Source organism: Hermetia illucens, chromosome 4, assembly GCF_905115235.1.
Source record: "Hermetia illucens chromosome 4, iHerIll2.2.curated.20191125, whole genome shotgun sequence".
NCBI classification, from domain to species: domain Eukaryota; kingdom Metazoa; phylum Arthropoda; class Insecta; order Diptera; family Stratiomyidae; genus Hermetia; species Hermetia illucens.
Genome location: NC_051852.1, coordinates 135,312,840 through 135,332,676, shown reverse-complemented (window position 1 = coordinate 135,332,676; position 19,837 = coordinate 135,312,840). Strand labels below are relative to the sequence as shown.

The window sequence follows — 19,837 nt, the reverse complement described above, 5'->3', positions numbered from 1 at the left end:
CTGAAGTACAAACGGTGGAATGACGTGTGAAATTACATAAAAAATTCACAGGTCAGAATTGGAACGTAGACCCGGAACTCCTTGCTTTCCGGGTGCTGCAATTAAGGAGACAAAATCCACGACTGATTGTATTCTCATCCGATGTCTTCCCTACTTAATTTGTACCGCACAGTCTCTGGGGTACTCCCTTTCTCCTAAGAGAGGTATTTAATTACAAGGACTAGATGATGCTAAGGCAAGGGGTGTAGGCAAAAAAACTTATTTTTCTAGTATTGTCATCAAGGAGGTCACATCTCTGTCAGGTTCCAGAAGATGTCAAGATTGGAAAGTGACAATTCATATTCCCGAGCCTGGCTAGCATGGAGGCGTGCAAGCGCATGTCGACTGGATACTTCAGAAGAGCCGCGCTTAGCTGCCTGCGGTTTTGCAATAATTCAGCCCTCGTGGTTGATCATAGTCAACTCAGATGGTGATTCTAGGCATCCTCAATTCCACCGAGCATTATAAGATTTCGAAATACATAAATGTCGTCGTCTTAAATTCGTTTTATTAGTTTAAAGTATGATTAGCCTAGCATTAGTCAACGAAAAATGATGGATCTTACAATAAATTAAATCAATCTGGTTAAATGTAAAACTAATGGTGATTTTTAACAAGAGGTAACCCTTGTTCATTAATTTCTATAGATGGTCTCAAAGGAGGCTTAAATCCATATTCCATTTTCGGATGGTTCCCCGATGTGAGCTGCCTTTGGTGACGAGAATTCACAGTATTCCAAAGAGAGTATTCGTTTATTGGTGGCACTGGTCCGTAGTAGTCATCTTTAACAACTTTGTGTAAGCAATTCACACAGTTCTAAGGATAATGTACGTATACATATATGGAAATATATATAATAGTTGCATAAGATTATTCAATTCGTGTACTAACCTCATTTTGAACAAAATTCGGTGGATAGTGGTGGGTTTGGACGAAATGGTAGGAATTGCCTGGAACCCGAAAAGAAATCGGGACTGGCAGGGGTACAATAGGTATTGGGGGAAAGATGGTGACACCACCTCCAAATTGATAGGGTGGAGGATTATGTGGTCGCATTGGTCGAAAAACGTTTTCTCTGATTTGTGATAGCCGCTCAGCATCCTCCGTGCGAATGCTTGGTTTGAAAATGCCGGTAGGACCTTCTGGGCTATTTAGTGAGGCATTGAAATCACCTTTTATTCCAGTTTCTGTATTGATATTATCCTTGAAAATGCTTTCATTATCTTCATGAGTTTCGACAGCATGGATGTAAGTTTGATCGCTCACTTTGGTAGATGCATTGTTTTCCACCCCTTTTTCGATTATCTCAATGACAGGAGCTGAACGGTAGGACTCAACTAATGTGGTTGGGGGCAGTATTGTGTCTCTTTCTTCTTCAAAATCTAACTCTTTTTCGTCAACCGGAGGAGGTTCGCTTAAAGTTTCAATATTATTAGGAACTTGTTGGTTATTTTGAATAGAATCTGAAAGGATATTGTCTTCAAATTCTTCAGACGCTTTTACGTCTGTCTGATCATTAAGAAGTAGCAAACCGGCTTGTAGTGGGGCCAAAAACGACTCTGATAAGCCTACAGTCGAAGTTGCTTCGAGATCATTTCTAGTTTCGTTGAATTCTAAGACTTTCGAATTTTCCGCTACTTCTTGATCAAGTTGTTTTCCGTTAGCTGATGGATCATGTACACTTACCGTGTACATCACGTTTACCACGGAGGTTACATTCGATTGTTTCGGGCTGATTCTATCACCAAAGTTCCGGAATTCGCTGTTCTCGTCCAGAACTTCGATGTTGATGTTCCCTGTAGAAGCTGCATGTGATACCAGAGATACGTTGTTCTTCGTAGGAGAGATGACAATTTCCTGTTCATCAGACCTTAACGATCTTGCTGCAGTTCGGGGTAAATTATTTGTTATTATTTCTTCAACGACAATAGGTCGTGCGAAATGAGCGAAACCATCATTTATGCGTTTATCAACGAAATTGACTTTCTTCAATCGGTCATCACTGATGTCATCGAAATACTCCTCAGCAGCCCCATTTATATCAAAGACATCCTCATTTGAAACCAAGTTGTAGGTGCTGGTAACTAGTTTTGAAATCCTTTCGTTGTCTATTGGCTTAGTGGTGCTTTCTTCTTCAGTCACAGGAGCTGTAACATAAAGGGTAGGCTGTTCCTGCAAAACCTCATTCGTTAGCAATTTATTGGGGGCCAATTCTGGGCTCTTTGAATGTTCATTCAGTTCTTTCAGGACTTCAACAGCTTCCTTCCCTAGAGCGAAGTGGCTTGAAACCTGACTATGAGCATCTTTTGTATTTATTCTGAAAGAAATGTAAAAAGGATTATCAAAAGTTTAAAGATGAGTTATATTACTACACCTGACAATTGGATGGAAACCTCGCTTGTTGGCAATGTAGTCAACTTCAGAGTGGGCTGCAGAATTTGGTAAATTTACAAAGAAATTTCCTAGCGTTTGGCCCCCATTTCTTTGTTCGACATGACCTTGTGATGCATTTCTTCGGTCGAATTTTATCGAGTAGCCGTAATTGTAACGGCCATTACCCTTGAAGGATACAAATTTATTTGATCTTGTAGTTGCATTGAATTTTTATAAAACCTTATTCCTGTAGGCAGCGTCCACTAAATTTGAATGCACAGTTGATCCATAAATTTGTACAATCAAAATCAATGGTAACACATTCGTTTTCATTATTCCTGAGTTCTGTAAGAGAAACCGAGTTAAATACATGGTTAAAGTACAAATAATACTTAACTTACTACTATTAATTAAGAAAGTAACTTGTTTATACAAATCCTTTTTGTTAGTTAACATTGCAATTTATGAAACTGTTCAAAAATAAATTCGACTTATTTCTTCCCTTCTGGCGATTCTAGATTTCATTGCAATATTTTTAGACACGGAGGTAACTTCGCCATGTTGGCCCCAAGCCCAAGTAAAAGAGGAGGGTTTGAGGCAACGTACTTTGTACTATTCTAATTGAAACAATAAAAAAAAGCTGAGATCACGGAAAAAGATAAATAAAGTATAATTGGAATTACTCAACTATTTCTTTTTTTAGGGATTGGGGAGTCCTAAGTCCGCATCGACTTGATGCCGGACCGGACCAAATAGAGAACAACTTGCTCCCACTCTTGATGGTCCATTGATTTCTCTTTTTAACACCTTAGGACTCCCCAATCCCTAAAAAAAGAAATTGTTTAGCTCCGGCCAAGCTGTTGGTCTGAACTGTAGGCGGATTTACGTAAAATATAATTCGCACCATCGTCGTCTTTTGGGAATTATAAAAGCAAGCGCATAACATCTGCGAGCCGTTTCGGCCACGCTCCTCTCAGGGCAGAGGTGAAGCAGCATTTGAAGAGTTGCCTCTGCCCTGGTATGAAACCGTTGCCGTCTTCGTCCCTCTTTTAATTTACTCAACTATGCTAAATCCTAACTGATCTCTCTTAGTGGCAAGTTCCGCAACAGATCGACCAAGAAAATGTCGTTAGAAACAAAATGATCGTGTGAGATCCTAAACCGCGGGGAAATGCTTGGACGTTCACCTCAATCGACGCAACAGGACGAGCCCCAGTCCTATTGAGAAATGGGCAAGGGTTCTTGACGGATGGTCGACGTCAGAGCGCAAGTCAATTAGTCTGGGAAAACAAGTACGTATCTCTACGCTAAATATTGGCATCTTCGATGGAAGGGCCAAGAAACTAGCAAGAGCCCTTCGCATAAAAATCATTGATATCCGCATTCAACAAGAAACTCGTTGGTCTGGTGCTAAGCAACGACATAGAACTCGAAAGTGGTAAAAATTACTACAAGCTTGTCTATTTTGGCGACCCACACACTCGTGAGGGTTTCCGTGACACCAGTAACAAAGTTGAACGATTTGATGACCGGCTGATGAAGCTCATCATTCCATCAGCCGATCGCACTATTCATTTCCCCCCATAGGCATCACAGACAGGTCGAGTTGATGCCTAGAAAAATGTCCTCTGACAACTTAATCATCACGACAGGCGACCTTAATGGTCATGCGGGTGAAAAAGCAGAGGGCAACAAGTGCCATGAGGGAAACGATTTCGAGTATAGTCGGTTTTACGAACACTCATGACTTTGTACTGATGTCTTCTGTACTTCTCATCTTTATTAAAAGATTGTCTCATCTCCCTACATTTTATAGCGGAAACAGTAAAACGTAAATCTCATAAGACGCTGACATTCGACCAGTGCCACTGATTGCAAAGCCATTTTCTATGAGATCATCGCACCTCAACATCGGCCGATGATTGCTGCCTTGCGAATTAAGTCACCGATAAAATAGAGTGACCAACGCCCTGGCCCATCACACATCAAATGTTGGCGACTTCGTCAGATGAAAGAAGAAATGATCTCACTTAGGCGATTACCAACCAAATGTTCAAATTAAAGTCCATGAAAATAAACACTTCTATCACAAATTTATCGACGATAAAACGCTGACCGATTAACATTATAAGTTTGCTAATTGGCCAGCATTGTCAACCAGCGATCGCTATTATCCGAGTCCATTACAAAGACCTTTACAATAAACTGGATACTTAGGATGGCGCGAGAGATCTGTATCGACTTGTCAAAAACCAACACCAACTTACACAGAATATTAAAATTTTCTGTTGCATTAATGACAAAAACGGTATGCAGCTTATCAATTGGCGAGCTGCGACGGATAGGTGTCGAGAATATGTCGGGCAGATCTTAGGGGAAGAATTTGTTCATCCTCCACTTCCACAGGCGTTGCCGACGTTTGGAACAATACTGCCAGTCTGTGCCACTGAAGTCGAAGAGGCAATAAAATGAATGAAATCGAAGAAAGCTAGGACCCAACACTGCGGCTCAGTGAATTCTTTAATCCTGTTATCCAGAAAAGGTGAATACCATCTCACTTGTAAGAAAGCACCATAGTTCCAACATGGAAAAATAAAGGTAGTCCAATACAATTTTCGAATTATCGTTCGATCCGGGTGCTGTCCCATTCCATAATGATTTTTGAACGCATTCTTCGCAATATTGTAAAATTTACGGCAATGTCGTCCGCCCAGTCGACTTCCATGGTTCGGAGTGTTGATCGACTAGAAAAAACAATGAACGACGTCTCGCAGGAATGGATATGAAGATGTTGCGTTGTATTAGTGCTATCAGACGCTTAGATCCCATCCGAGATGAAGACATCCGCGACCAATATGGGGTTGCACCGATCGTGGAAAAATTGCGATTGAGGCGTCTTCGATGGTATGGTCACGGAATTCGCACTAACGAGAATTCATTTGCCAAGATTGGTCTGAGTATTGAGGTCCATTGTAAGCGACCAAAAGGCCGGCCGGAACAACAGTAGTTTGATATCGGGCTTTTGATAATGCAAAGTGGCATAACCAATCACGACGATCTGACATCGTTTATGAATGGGACAAAGACTGAAGAAAAAAAAGAAGATTGTCATGTTATAGCAGAAAAGTACAACCAGCAGTGAAGGAAACAGAGACATTTTATGGCGCATATGTCCTGAAAAACTTCTAAAGTCGGAACGAGTATCATATAGATCAACTACCAGCGCCAATCAGGAAGAAAATAAATTTCATTGAAAGAAAGGAATAATAAAGGGACGGCATAATTTTTACCCCGGGCCCTACTTTTGCGCTTATGTTACTTCTTAGAGTCTCACCTCTAGGGCCCTGACCTGGCAAAATTAATAACTTTAACGCCAAAATGCCTCTCACTGTAGGCTCTTTGCGGTAGCTAGTATGTACGGTTCTTTCTCAACTATTACATGCTCCTGCTTAGTATATGCAGCTAACATAATAGTCACTCATCCACCAAATCCGTCTTCTGTCTTACACACGTGCTGTAAAGGTTAACGCCAATTCTGAAACAATGATCAGTTCACATTCAGTTCAACTTGGACCTTAAGTACGTAACTTAACGTTACTTAACGTAACTTTTTAATTGGTTATCTCTTTTTATACGATATCCCGAACTTCCTTCGAGCATAGCAATTCGCAATTGCAGTGTACCTTAAACTGGGCAGGGAAGATTTTGCCGATGACTGACTAGCAGGACATGGACATGCAGCAACAATCAACAAGTAAGCAACAAGAATGACGTAGAGCGAAGTATTTCACCAGATTGGTAAGAGTAGCGTCCGCTGAAATAGAAATAGTGAAGTGCTCAAGGTGTGGGACAGCGAATCAGTCCCCGACGACTGGCAAAGAGGCATTATCTGTCTCATACATAAAAAGGGAGATATCATACAGTGCAGCAATTATAGAGGTATCACGTTACTGAGCAGCATCTATAAGATATTCTCCGCTATCTCGCTAGGTCAGGTAGCCCTATAACCTCAAAACATCATTGGCCCATACCAAAGAGGCTTCACTCCAGGAAAATCAGCAACACATCAGATTTTCTCTCTGCGGCAAGCGATGGAAAAACTGTTGGAATATGGACAACAGTTGCATCATCTGTTCATCGACTTTAAAGCCGCCTATGATAGCATAGCCAGGGTAAAACTGTACACGGCCATGAGAGAATTCGGTATCCCGACGAAATTGATAAGACTGACTAGGCTCACCCTGACCAATGTGGGAGGCCAGATAAAAGCAGCAGGATCACTCTCAAGACCATTCGATATCAACAACGGTCTACGACGAAGGGGATGCCCTATCATGCGTCCTCTTTAACCTGGCCCTGGAGAAAGTGATCCGTGATGCTGAGGTAAATACAAGAGGTACGATCCTCTTTAAGTCCACCCAACTACTGGCCTATGCTGACGATATCGACATCATGGAAAGAACAGAGACGTACAAACTGTCTTCATCCAGATCGAGCAGGCGGCGGTTGAGGCGAGATCTTGGGCTGCACATCAATGAAGGAAAGACAAAATATATGGTGGCAACGTCAGCACCGAAAACCAACCAACTAACAACGTCAAACCGCACTGGTCAAACGGGAAGAATACAACTTTGAGACCGTTGATAATTTCTCCTATCTAGGGCCGAAAATCACAACCGATAACAGCCACGATGAGGAAATCCGCGCACGGTTGTTATCAGCCAACAGAGCCTATTTCATCTTACAAAATTTGTTCCGCTCGAACTGTCTCACCATAAGGTCAAAGGTCTTACTGTACAAGACAATGATCTTTCCGGTCCTCATGTATTCCGCGGAGACTTGGGTTCTTAGCAAGAAAAATTGCGAACTCTTGGCCGCGTTCGAGGGAAGAATCCTCCGAAGAATTTTTGACCCCCTACATGAGGATGGACGATTCCGTAGCCTAGTCATAACGACGAAAACTGTGAGCGATACCATGACCGTCCGGTTGTGGATAAAATCCGGCTCAATAGGTTACGATGTGCGGTTCGCTTAATCCGTATGAGTGAGGAAGATCCAGCCCGGAAAGTCTATAAGGACAATATCTATGGTAAGAGAAGAAGACGAGTCAGACCCTGCCTAAGATGGAGCGATGGCGTAGGTCAGGACGCCAGACAGCTTTTAGGCATATCGAATTGGTGGACCTCTGTGAATCTGTCCAATACCATTTGAAATTCATAGCCAAGAACAAAAACTGTCACTATCTATGCAGTCTGTGTTATGACCAGTTTGTGCCTTAAATCATTTTTGGAAAAACGTTTTCGGAGAGCTGGAGTTGAAGTTAATATTTTAAATAGTGCTTCAAAGCATGCTTGATTAAGTATATGACTTACGGTTTCGTCCAGGACAGAGGCAACTCATCAGACATTATCGCACCTCTTCCCTGCAAGTAGTGTGACCGAAATGGTTAGAAGGTGACATTTGCTCGCTTATATCAATTCAAAAACATGACATGTGTGTGAATTATAAGCCAGCCGAAACGAAACTAGAGTTTTGTTTGAGAATCGAGGGATTCCTAAGTCCACCATCCACTTGATGGCGAAACCGTCATATATAAGTCATATACTTTTTGCAACTTGGGTACTTGTCCAAGAATGAGGGGTCCGTGGACTACAACCGTGGAAATATGTTGCTTTCCAAATGGTCCGGTCCGCCTGGTCCCTCAATTCTCAAATATGCTTGATTTAATTATCTGCTGCTTGTATCTGATTAATATAAACCAGATCTAGTTAGTTATTTTTCGTCACGAAATATAGCGACAAAACAGTTAGGCTGCTTGCTCATGACTTGCACCATTTTCCTCAGTGTTTGTAGATTCGACCGATACGCTGCAAAGAAACTCGTACATTAAATGACCCAGCCCTCCTTAAATTTCTAACCAATCTACTCTACTTTCTTGAGCACAAAAGTGAGTGAACACAATATTTCTGCCTCTCGGAATGTGAAGAGAAGTTTTTTATTTCGTCTTAGAAGTAGGGAAAACTTGCATATATTCCCCCACACAGCCTCGCCTATGATTATCTTAGGGGTGAAACGACTTTTGATATAATAGACATTTAATAAAGCGAAGTTTCCCAAGGATATCCTGCACCCCTTAGCTTTCACCTCTACTGGTTTATCCTTTCATTCATCTCCTCAAGGCTCAATGCCAAGTTTTCAAGAATTCTTGTTTTACACGGTCTTGTGCTAGTCGCGGATGGGGGAGTCTAGTTTAGCTTTCTTCGCTCTGATTTCTCTATGTACGTTTTCATTTTATTTTTCCATTTTCAGCTGCCTTGTATATTCGCCTCCATCTCGCCGAGATAGCCGTGATCTCATTTCAGAAGGGAGTTTCGTTGTTGTATGTTCGACACAATAATGTCTTGTATGTCCTACTCGTCTCAAATATTGTTTTGTTCTGTCTCTTGCGCAACGCTCGTCGTTGTCATAAGGATGTAACGCGAGAAAGTTTTTATGGCTTTTCCGGCAAGTATCTAGTACTTTTCTTTTTCGGCTCTTTCTTGGCTGCTTTCTATTTTTTTCTCCATGAGTTTTCCTCTAACTGTTCGGATGGGATCCGTATCTGTGCAGGCAACAAACAATAAACTTTTCCAATGACGGTCTTGAATTTTAGTTGAGCGATATAATCGGAAAAGTTGCACTCAGTTGAGAAAAGAATCCATTTTCGTGCTTTCGGGCTAGCTACATAGTTGCTGAGTGACTTCTAAATGGGTGGAAAGGAATCGACATGACTCCTTTCAATAGAGGAAAACACTGATTGCTTGGGTAATAGGATCTTGATTCGTACTACCTCTTGGTTTGGGATTTTATGTTGTTGGTGTGTAATTGCTTAGGATTCCAGATTGGTTTTACCAACTACTTGATGAGATCAAATGCTGAGAAAGGAACTGGAACTAGGAGCGTATAGTAGTGGGTCAGGTTTATTAGCAAGTAATGTATCCAATATATAAACCGTCAATTAAGCTATGTAAATACTAATTAGTAGTAGAATACAAAAAATACACACAGACTGGCGGTCAATATTTAGAATCCAGACTGGGTTGCACCTAAATTGTGAAATTTCGACAAATACATAAAAGCGGTCAATAATATTCCGAAATCAATATCGGGGGTAACTTTTCTTCTCCTACAGAACCCAAGGTGTTCCAAAATTTGCCATAGATAAGGTGTAGCCTCATGCATTTGCGCTCTACATCTTACTAGATACTGTTATAACCTTCATATTCTAGACTTTATCTCTGTAAAATTCTAAAGTGTTTAAATATCCCCCGTGTATCGTAAGCAACACTGACTGGACATATATAGTAAGCCATACAGGAAGTTAGTTAATTTAATAGGGAAGCGGCAGCCCTAAGTACTTAAGGCTTTTGGTAGGCCCATCGTACTGACGAGGAGGAGATCATCGGATCAACTTTCTTAATCCAGAGATTCCGTTCGACTCGGCACAGCCTCGCTTTTTCTCCGACGTCATCGCTGTTTACACACCTTTTCTAGTTATCAGCGTGTTCGACGGGCACATAGCGAGTTATCGGTGTATCCCCGGTTGCGTTTATTGCTCGCCGTAGTCAGGTTTATGAAGCTGACTGCAATATCGCTCCGCCACAGTACTAGCGCGCGCTTATTCAGTGGCCTTCCACGTGCGGCCTTCGTGAATCTGAGAACAATCTTCAGAGGTAGAGAGTGGGCAGATCTTGGTTGAAGAAAGCCTTCCCAAAGTATCTCTGTTAGAGGTCTAAGGAGCCCGGATAGCTGCATATGAAGTGTAGGGTCTTCTCTTCCTCCTCCTCAAATAAAGCTCAGGGTACCATTACGATTTTGTTCATGGAGTAGCTTAAGCAGAAACGCCCCGTTAAAGCCCCACTAGCGTGCAATGGCCGATATGATTAACGTGTCAGTTTCGTGACCCTTGGTAAGTCAATCTAGCAGCTTTGGGATTACCAGCAGTGTTCGCGTGTTCTAGCACCCACATCAGGAATGCTTCGTTCAATCCGGCCAAGCTTCAACAGCAACTGATGGCAACTCTCCAACTACTAGCTTGGTAGGTCGTTAACATTTAGTGCTAATAACGTTGTCTCATTGGTAAAATGGATTTGAATGATGGGGCTCTGCCATTTCTGTAGCAATCATTCTTCTGCTACCAATAAAATGCATATATCTCCATCTGGAATATAGTCGCCATTCTTCCGAAAGGTTGGGTTAGTTCCAGAATTGCATTTTCCATCCATTTTCCATGGCTTTCCCGCCAGTAAAGATTATTAGGGCTTGTAATTCCAATAACGCGGCCATCCTTCTCTTTTGATGATTACGATGGAGTATGTCTTTTCAAAGAGGAATCTGGAAACCATATAATTGGTGGGTATCAGAGCCACCTGACGAATTTTCAATTGGACACGCGATCTTTTTATTGGCCGCCTTTCCAACCGCAAATGGTATCAAGCCTACATGCGTCGTAAGTTGCTTTCCGGTTCACCGTTAAATGGAAGGGGGAGATTTATAATAGGTTCGAGTGAAACGGTCGCGTAGTACTTACTCGAGTAATACTTAAGCAGCCGCTCCCTTGAGTCTGAGCCAGCAACTCGTCCTGCAGTTAGGAAATTTCAGTTTCAGCCACCAAACGACACATCCATACCTCCAAATATGGTTGTTCCGTATATGTTCAATGAATTCGTTATGGTCAAAATCCTCAAACCTAACCTATCGCAGTTGTATCGCACCAGATCAATCTGCAGGATTTCTCATATTTTTCTTGGATATGATACTTCCATGTTAGCTTGAAACCAATACTTGATACGTGCACCAGCTAGATGCCCTCCCCTGATAAGGTGGTTATATGTAGCTGCCCTTCTAACGTTCCTAGTGAACATAACTAATCTAGTCTTCCTAGCATTCATCGTGAGTTCCTTACTAAGGTACCAACTGTAGACTTTATGCTGAGTTGAATTGAAGCAGTCACATACTGTGTCCCCAAACGTCCTCATTATTATACAGCTACATCGTCCGCAAATGCTTTCGCAAAGACTTTTGTGTCCTCAGGAGCCATCACAGACACCACATTCTTCTTAAACAGCCTAATGTCCGACCAATATGGGGACCTTTCTCGACTCTAGTATGAGAAGGATCTAACTTCTCAACAGCGGACCGATTGAATGTTGTTTTGTCACGTAGCAAATTGCCACAAATGAGACATAATTAAAGGCAACGTCGATGCCCATGAATATGCCTAAGGCCTAATCCGTTTCGGGCGTAATTTCTCTGTGAATTTACCTTTTTGTTAGGTGTGTTGTCTATAGCGAAATGGCCACCTAGGAATGTAAGTATTCCTTATGAACCAATCTACTTGTCTTTCCAGTCCTTTTAGTAGAAAGGAAGTTAGGGTGATCGGCCGGAGCTTTTTGCGTTCTTGTAGATGGGTTTCCTTGGTTTGAAAGTAAATATCACCTTCACATCACCCCAGTTTATTGGAATATAAGCGTGTGCTGGGCATGCATGGTGTACATTCCGTATAAGTAAACCGAAGGCATCCAATTCCTCTATCACTAGAGCCATTCTACTCGCTGCATTGATACTACTCTGCATGTAAAAGTTCAGCCTCCCGGTTGTGCACTGAATGTACCTGTAGGTCCTAGACTGAGGTTTTGTAAATGGTCTATATACGAAGTTCGCTCAGATGCTGACTACGCTCCTTGTCAAGGATGTACTTAAGCTTTGAGGTCGCTTCTCGAGAATTAGTCTATTTGCAAAAATATAGCCGTGATCATCGTTTAACCAACCTTATGCCAGCCAACGGTAAAATCAGACTTTAGAGATTTTGGTTTGAGGTCAGTTTTCACTTGCAAAGCGCCCGTCTGGCCCGGGGGTCATCCCATCCATTTAATCTTATATTACAGTATCGATTTTGTTAAGAATCGAATTCACAGCCGGAGTAGATCTCCGAGAGTTGTCAATCATGAACACCATTTTTAGCTTTGGGATGCATTCACACCTGAGTTCAGGACTGCTGTTATCACCAATATTTCACCTTCGGGAAAATCATTAATTAATTTCGGCCTATGCCTGAAAGACGATAACCATATGTTTGATGCATCCATAGGCGGGACACTCACATAGCAAATGTTCCATGGATTCCGTTTCCTCATAACAGTATGGACACGTATCATCTTGGATAATTCCGATTCTAAACATATGCTCAGCTAGTGAATTATGGTCAGTCAGAATGCTCACAATACTTCTGGAAATCTTCCTGCTTTTCGGCAGGATAAACTTTGCAGTATGTTTGTTTGGTTCTGTCAGGAAAAATTCAGTCTATCTAGCAGCTTCGCATTATGGGAAGCTTGTTCCCAGTTTTTGATAGGAGCATCAGCCAATGCTACTGAGATTCCAATTGCTGGTTTCGGTCCAGGCATGGGGAGTTGAAGTCTCTTTTGCTAAGGCATCCGAGATTTTATTTCCCTTCTACACCACAATGACCAGGTACCCAGAGTAATTCCACCGCATTGAATCTAGAAACAGAGTTCAATCGGTCTCTGCATTCCTGGAAGGGTTTTAAAGTGATCAAAGTACTACTCAATGCGATGCGCCTGCCCTTCAACCGCTCATCAATCATCCAGGTTGCCGCCCTTAGAATCACATAAACTTCAGCCTGAAAGACCGTTGTATATTATCCCAGAGGAAAGGCCCACTTCTCGATTTTATTCGAGAGGTAGGCTCCTGCTCCAGAACCATTTTCTGTTTTTGAGCTATCGGTGTGGAAGACGTCAGCATATCCTGACACGCATTCTCCTGGTTCGTCCCTGTTTTCTCTTCGTTTCAAGATAACATCATATCTTCTTCCAAACAGATGTATAGGGATCTGAAAATCGGCAGGCATTGCGAAAACTGGAATCAGTTCTTCCAATGCTCTGTGTTCCCCATGTTTATTGTTTCCCCATAGATATAATAGTCTATGAGCTGCTCTCATTGCAGTGCTCTGAATAAGCAAATCCAAGGGTTACAAATTGAATAATGCATTTAGAGTTGCGCCGGATGTGGTGCTCATGGCACCGGTGATACCCAGATATACAATTCTTTGCAGTGTGGCTAGTTTACAGCGAAAACTCTTTTGTTTCATCTTACCCCACCGCACTACGGACGCAGAAGCAAATATCGGCCAATGATAGAAACATATATCCACGTTACTACTTGAGGCCTAAGTCCTCATGTCGAGGCAAAAGTGCACCTACACAGCCCATAAGTTATGCGACCTCGTTCCATCCTTATCTTTACATGTTTGTTCCAAAGAAGCTTTTTATCTAGATTGACCCCCAGATATTTAACTTCTTCGGAGAGATGTAGGGCTGTACCCCTCATCACTGGGAGGCAAAAACCACTCAGTTTCCTCCTTTTTGGAAATAATACCATTGTTGTTTTACTTGGATTTACTGAAAGTCCTTGCCTGAGGCTCCAACTGTCATTCAAATAAACGGCACGTTGTGTATTTCTACACACCATTCCGAGATCTCGACCAACAGCAAGCACAAATCATCAGAATAAGCTTGAACGTGTATTAGCAGATTTTGCAGTTCGCATAGTAGTTAGCATACTTCATAAAAGTGACGATAGCACACCCAATTGAGAGCAGCCTTTCGTCGCTTCCGCACACAGCAATCTCTGAGATAGCATAGCGTAGATACACTTTATTAGAGTTTCATCAACACCATGCTCTCTGGCGGCATCACAAAGCTTTTGGAAAGGCGCACAGTCAAAAACTCCTTCAATGTCCACGAACAACCCCATCGCGCACTCCCCCACCAGAGCTGCATCTCCTATCTTTGAAACCAAAGAATGAAGAGCAGACTTACAGGACTTTCCACGTTGGTAAGGATGTTGGTTTTCGTTTAGTGGATGCGACCTTAGCTCTTTTTTGCAAATGTGATGCTCAACCAGTCTCTCCAGACATTTCAGCGAAAATGATGTTTAGCTGATTTGCCTGAAGTCCTTCGGATCTGAATAGTTATCTTTCCCACGCTTTGGTATGAAGATTACCTTCACCGTCTGCCAAGACGAAGGCACGTAGCCCAGATCAAGACTCCTCGAAAAATATTTCTTAGAAGTTGCTATAAGTGCTCTATACCCTCCTTTAGCATCGCAAATGATATTATAGCAGCTTTGATAACAACCGCTCTCGCAGCGTCTCAATTCCCCGCGCCACACCGTCGTGTTGAAGCCGATTCACTTCTTCCCTCTTCTGGGACCTGTTCCCCCAAGTGGTCTACTTCCGAAGGAATCTGTATAGACTCAGTTCTGGCGTCCGTGGCCGGTTCGTCCTTATTACGGACTCTGCATAGCCTGGAAGTCTCCTTTTCAACTTACAGTTTCTCACAGTGTGCTCTAAAAGAGTCTTATTTGGAACATTTTACAAGCCTCTCATATTCACACTGTGAGTTCCGGGAGCTTAGCCAGTGTTCATCTTTATTGCTTTTGCAAGCACGATTTAGAAGTCATCTGGTTGATTTGCTGAGTCTCTGCAGTTCTCTGTTCCACCATGGAACCGTCTTACCACGTTGGTCTACGGGAAAAATGACAAGCCTCTTCAAAGTGCTCTAATAGTGTGTGATTCAGAGTTTTCAATTGATCTTCTATCGCCAAAGGAGTCCTTGGTCGCCATGGGAACTCAACTTTATCGCCTAGGATCCCGTCTTTGCATTACAGGTTGTTCGCCTGCAACTGACTCATCTAGCACTCGGAAGTATCTAATCAACTCTAATAACTTGAGATTTTTAAGTCAATTACTTTATTTCTTCCTGACCGCACGAACGTAGGGTGCTACCCTACGTTCGCGGAGATCAGACCAGCTAAAGCGATAATATCAAATAGCTTCTCTCCTCAAGGCTTTTGCTATCGCCCCAATAAATATGCTGAGCGTTCGCATCACAACTTATTAAGAGTTCAAGGCTACTTGATTTTCCATACACTACCAAATCCTTTAGTTCTTGCGTCTGCGGAGAACACAAAACCATAGGGTAAGTAAGCAGAGGCAACTATGATGTTTTCTTCTTACCCTGATATTGTAAGTTGACTGCAACAAGGTCTTGGGAACAGAGTTGTCTCAGCGTGGTGCCTCCAACAATATTGACATCAGAAGGCAGGCCTTCGGTCTCGGGGATATCTCATCGAAGAAGATCCTAGTCTCCTTTACTGATCCAATACTACAGATACAGATTTTGTTAAAATGAACCCATGGCTCTTGAACTTGATATATATAAGCACAGTCCAGCAAATTTAAACAAAACTGCATTTTTGACGACCGATCCCCATGAAACAGGGACAATCACTGTCAGCGGCAGTGATCTCAGAACTGAGCGATTTAAATATCTCGGGTCAACGCTATCAGCCAATGGAGAACTGCGTTATGAAATTGCTTCACGCATTAACGCAACCTGGAAGAAGTGGCGTTCCACAACTGGTGTTCTTTGTGATCGACGTATCAAATCTAAAATTTACCGCAATGTCGTCCGTCCAATCGCTCTCTATGGTTCTGAGTGTTGGCGACCATAAAAGACAATGAACGCCGTCTTGCGGTACTGGAGACGAAGCTGCTACGTTGGACTAGTGGCGTCACACGTTTAGATCACATCCGAAATGAGGATATCCGCGATCTTTATGGGGTTGCACCGATCGTGGAAAAGTTGCGATAGAGGCGTCTTCGATGGTATGGTCACGCAATTCGTGCCAACGAGAATTCACTTGCCAAGATTGGTCTGAACATCGAGGTCGATGGTAAACGACCAAAAGGCAGACCGAAACAACGGTGGCTTGATACGCTAGATGGGGATTTGAAAACCTCTAGATTGTACCCAGATCACGCATTCGATAGAGCCAAATGGCGAAGCCGATCACGACGAGCCGACCCCGCTTGTGAACGGGACAAAGGCCGAAGAAAAAGAAGAAGAGTCCAGCAACTTTGCCAGCCTTGCTGCCTGTAGATAGGCTTTTGCATGCTGCAGGTTAATTTGATTAACTCTTAAGTTTGCTGACATGAGTGCTGTCTAATATGAAAACCGCCTCTGACTGAAACTTTGGCTGTTTTGTGGATCTCATCGGAGTGACCAGCTTGTCCTTGTTCTGCGAAAATTTCGCTTTCATGTTTCCGTTTTCTCTGGATATCACCACACTTGTTGGTGTAGCAACGACCATGTCCTCATTCCAAAGAAATTTAGCCTTCTTCCGCAGTGTCTTCCCTTGTCGTCGGTTCACAGTGTCCGGGCTGCATAGATCCGTTTCCACTTTCCGAAATTAGACAAGTTGTGTCCACATCACCAGTTTCCGTCTCTTCCGCTTTTCCTGGTAGAGACTGAGCAGAAGGTTCTGACAGGCAACATGTAATCCCTTCTCCTTTGCGACTGAAGTTTCTTTGTGCGCGCCTTCCTCTGTCTTTTTTTGGAAGAGTTAGGCATCAGTGTCAACGACAGGCCGGCCAAAGTGAGGTTTTCAGTTTCTCTCATTAAAGGAGTTTCTGTTGCAGATTTCTCCGTGGGGGAACATGAATCTGGAGAGGTCCCAAAAAACAGTGCCTTTGCCACTACCTGATTTCTCAAAGTCGCAGGTGGATTCGAAGTCTGTGACTTCTTACCACTTGGAGAGTTACAATTTTTTTGTTTCCATCTTGATGTTTGTGGACACCCAATGTAGTAGTGAACTACCACAGGCTCCCCCACCACGTATCCGAGGGGGAGTTGGTAGGGATTTTTCTGGCACATCCTACTTCAAGTTTTGGAATGTGTCACCATACAATTGGGGGGAGGGGTGTGCTTAAAATTGTTTTTTTATCAAATACACTCATGTGAGACTTCAAATGAAACGTCTTGCTTAATATAATACTTTCTACAAGGGTCTATTGTTTTATTATATATTGCCAGGACGCAGAGCAGAATGGTTCAAAGCTAGGCACGTAAAGGACGCATCCTCATAAACTATCTAACCGAAAAAGCTGAAAAAATCGTAGTACCCTTATTTGATTTTTAGGTCTGATAATATCTATGAACTTTGTATAAATAAAATCTTAGTGCTCCGAAAAATTTCTGTATAAGAGTTTCCGGTTTCCGTCTTGTCAGGGTAAATATTTGCAGAAACAATCAGTCCTAAAGTATGTTTGTTACGAGCTAATTAGTATTTAATTTATTATTTGTATTCCTTAAGGGATTTCCGACTAATTTCAACCTAAATTATCACTGCGCAACTGAAGGGATATGTTCGATGGATCAGCTGATTTTATCATTTAAGATAACTTATTTTTAATCCAGTGTGAAAACTGAAACAATTTCAATACGAATACCAATTGGAAAAGTAATTTTTGAGATTATTTAGAAAATTTGAGAAAATTTTATCTTCCACTATTAACGCCTTGACAGTCTTAACTTTTTGCTGATACAACACACTGTGATATCACTCTATACCTATAAAAGGACCATGTGAGCTGTTCAAGATGCCTACGGCTTGCATTATGGTGCTTTACAGTTTCCACAGATTTTTGTGTTTCGATTAAACCCAAATCACAATTGAAATTTAAAAGTTAAATCTCACTCGATAGTTATTTGATTTTAATTCCGGGGAACGATACACATTTAATATGTGAAATCACATATATTTCCATACAAATTAACCTAGAAAATTAGGAAGTATCTTTCACACAATTGCAAGCTTATATAAGAATATATCGGATTCGAATCAAAAACATTTCACTTAATTTTTATTTGATAAGATCAATTGCAAACCGTTCATATCATATGCATATCATTATCGACACATTCAAGTAGAATTAATAACTAGTAACTCACTTTCTTATATTTTCTTTTTCATTTCATTCCCGAGTACTCGTTTCTATCGAAAAATTTCCGCGAGTTTTATTGCACTTCGGCGAAAACAGTGAAATTTGCCTGTGGAGTGATATCACCTAATTTAAATTGCCACAATTGCAATCCAATTGCTGCAATTTGGTAACTGAGATGGTTTTCTGAGCACCTTAATCCGCTGATATGGTTAACTAGATACGAAGGTTGTAGAAGAAAGACAGGCGGCTATTGAGATCACTGATGGCCAGACTAAGAAACTAACCCTGTGTCGTGATTGAAACAACGGTTTTAAGCGCTCCCCCCTGAAAAAAAGCTGGACATGAAAATATCGAAGAGTAGATGCTGATCAACTCCACAACTGCACTCCAGTTTTGGCGCCAAAACACCTGTGCCTCTTGTAAGGGCTTTCACTGATCTTCAACTTGAACCACCGCTGTTACAGCTATTTCGCGGGCTCATTCATTAATCAATGACACTGCATAAAGCTGAACTCCCAAGGCGGATTAGTGGTTATGATTAATCCAGGGTTACCAAAAGCCTCTCCAAGGAGTCTTTACCGGATATCTTTTGCGCTATTAAGATTTCAGGAATCTAGGATCTTCCAAATACTAGATCCAATCTGAGTTAACTGGCCAACAGGGGCAACAACTGTCCCACCGATTACGAAACATAATTTACATACCACTTCCCTGGAGACAATCATCACCCAACAGCACCAACAACACTGTCCCCACGTCCATGTGGCGTTTGAGTCCATCAACCCAGGTAACTCATATAAACCAGGTAGACCAGGTAGATGAGATGTTGGAAAACAAGAGTCATGATCTCAGTGCATACTGAAAGGAAAAGCTAATAAGATGTTGATGCTAGCGCCATAAACGAAGCTAAAAGACCTTGCCCGTGCTTTCATAAACTATAATATATCAGCGCATATAAGTCGCTCTCCGTTTGTTTTGGATCCAGATTCGAATTCCGATCCAGATATTTCTTTTACCTTTCTCTGCGTACGATGGTAGATGATATTAAAACGACGTTGATTGTAGTCATACTGCGAACAAATGCAACGTTTAATTACGAAAGAGGTTGACCTTTGGAGTGATATTGGAACTTTTATCGGAGGAATTATTTCGGAAAGTACCTTAATGAATTGAACTTTGTAAAATGGATAATTTTTGCAGTTGGATGCTGAGATGCAAAATTTTCACCTTTGTTAGAGCGAATAACGCTTATCATTAACTATAGTGGGAAATTGAATAAATTTGGAAAATACGCTTGGAAAGTTTTCACAGTCCATTGATTCTCTGATGGAATATCACTTTATTTCGTTTGATGACCACGTTGAAAGGGATGTAAAATTTTTATCAGGCGTGATATGTAATACTGCATATGAAAGCTGCAAGCTTTTGAAAGGAGTTTTATCTGTTAAGGCTGCACAAAGGGCAGGTTAACCTTTGCACTGAAGTAAACACATGATATGGTATGATATGATATGGATGCATACACTAATGCTACTGTATATTTTCGCCAACTATCTCGACATGGGGTTGTTTTTTACTGCT

General features: G+C 41.8%; 1 protein-coding gene across 1 annotated transcript; it reads right to left on the bottom strand.

Moving 5' to 3' along the window:
• Positions 1 to 527: 527 nt before the first annotated feature.
• On the bottom strand, positions 528 to 18,973 carry LOC119654849. Its single transcript, XM_038060429.1, has 5 exons — positions 18,961 to 18,973; positions 2,653 to 2,757; positions 2,414 to 2,598; positions 931 to 2,356; positions 528 to 855 (listed from the first exon to the last, which is right to left on the bottom strand). Exons 2-5 carry the CDS (start codon positions 2,743 to 2,745, stop codon positions 637 to 639), a joined length of 1,923 nt encoding a protein of 640 aa, XP_037916357.1. The 5' UTR covers positions 2,746 to 2,757; positions 18,961 to 18,973; the 3' UTR covers positions 528 to 636.
• Between the last annotated feature and the right edge of the window lie 864 nt (positions 18,974 to 19,837).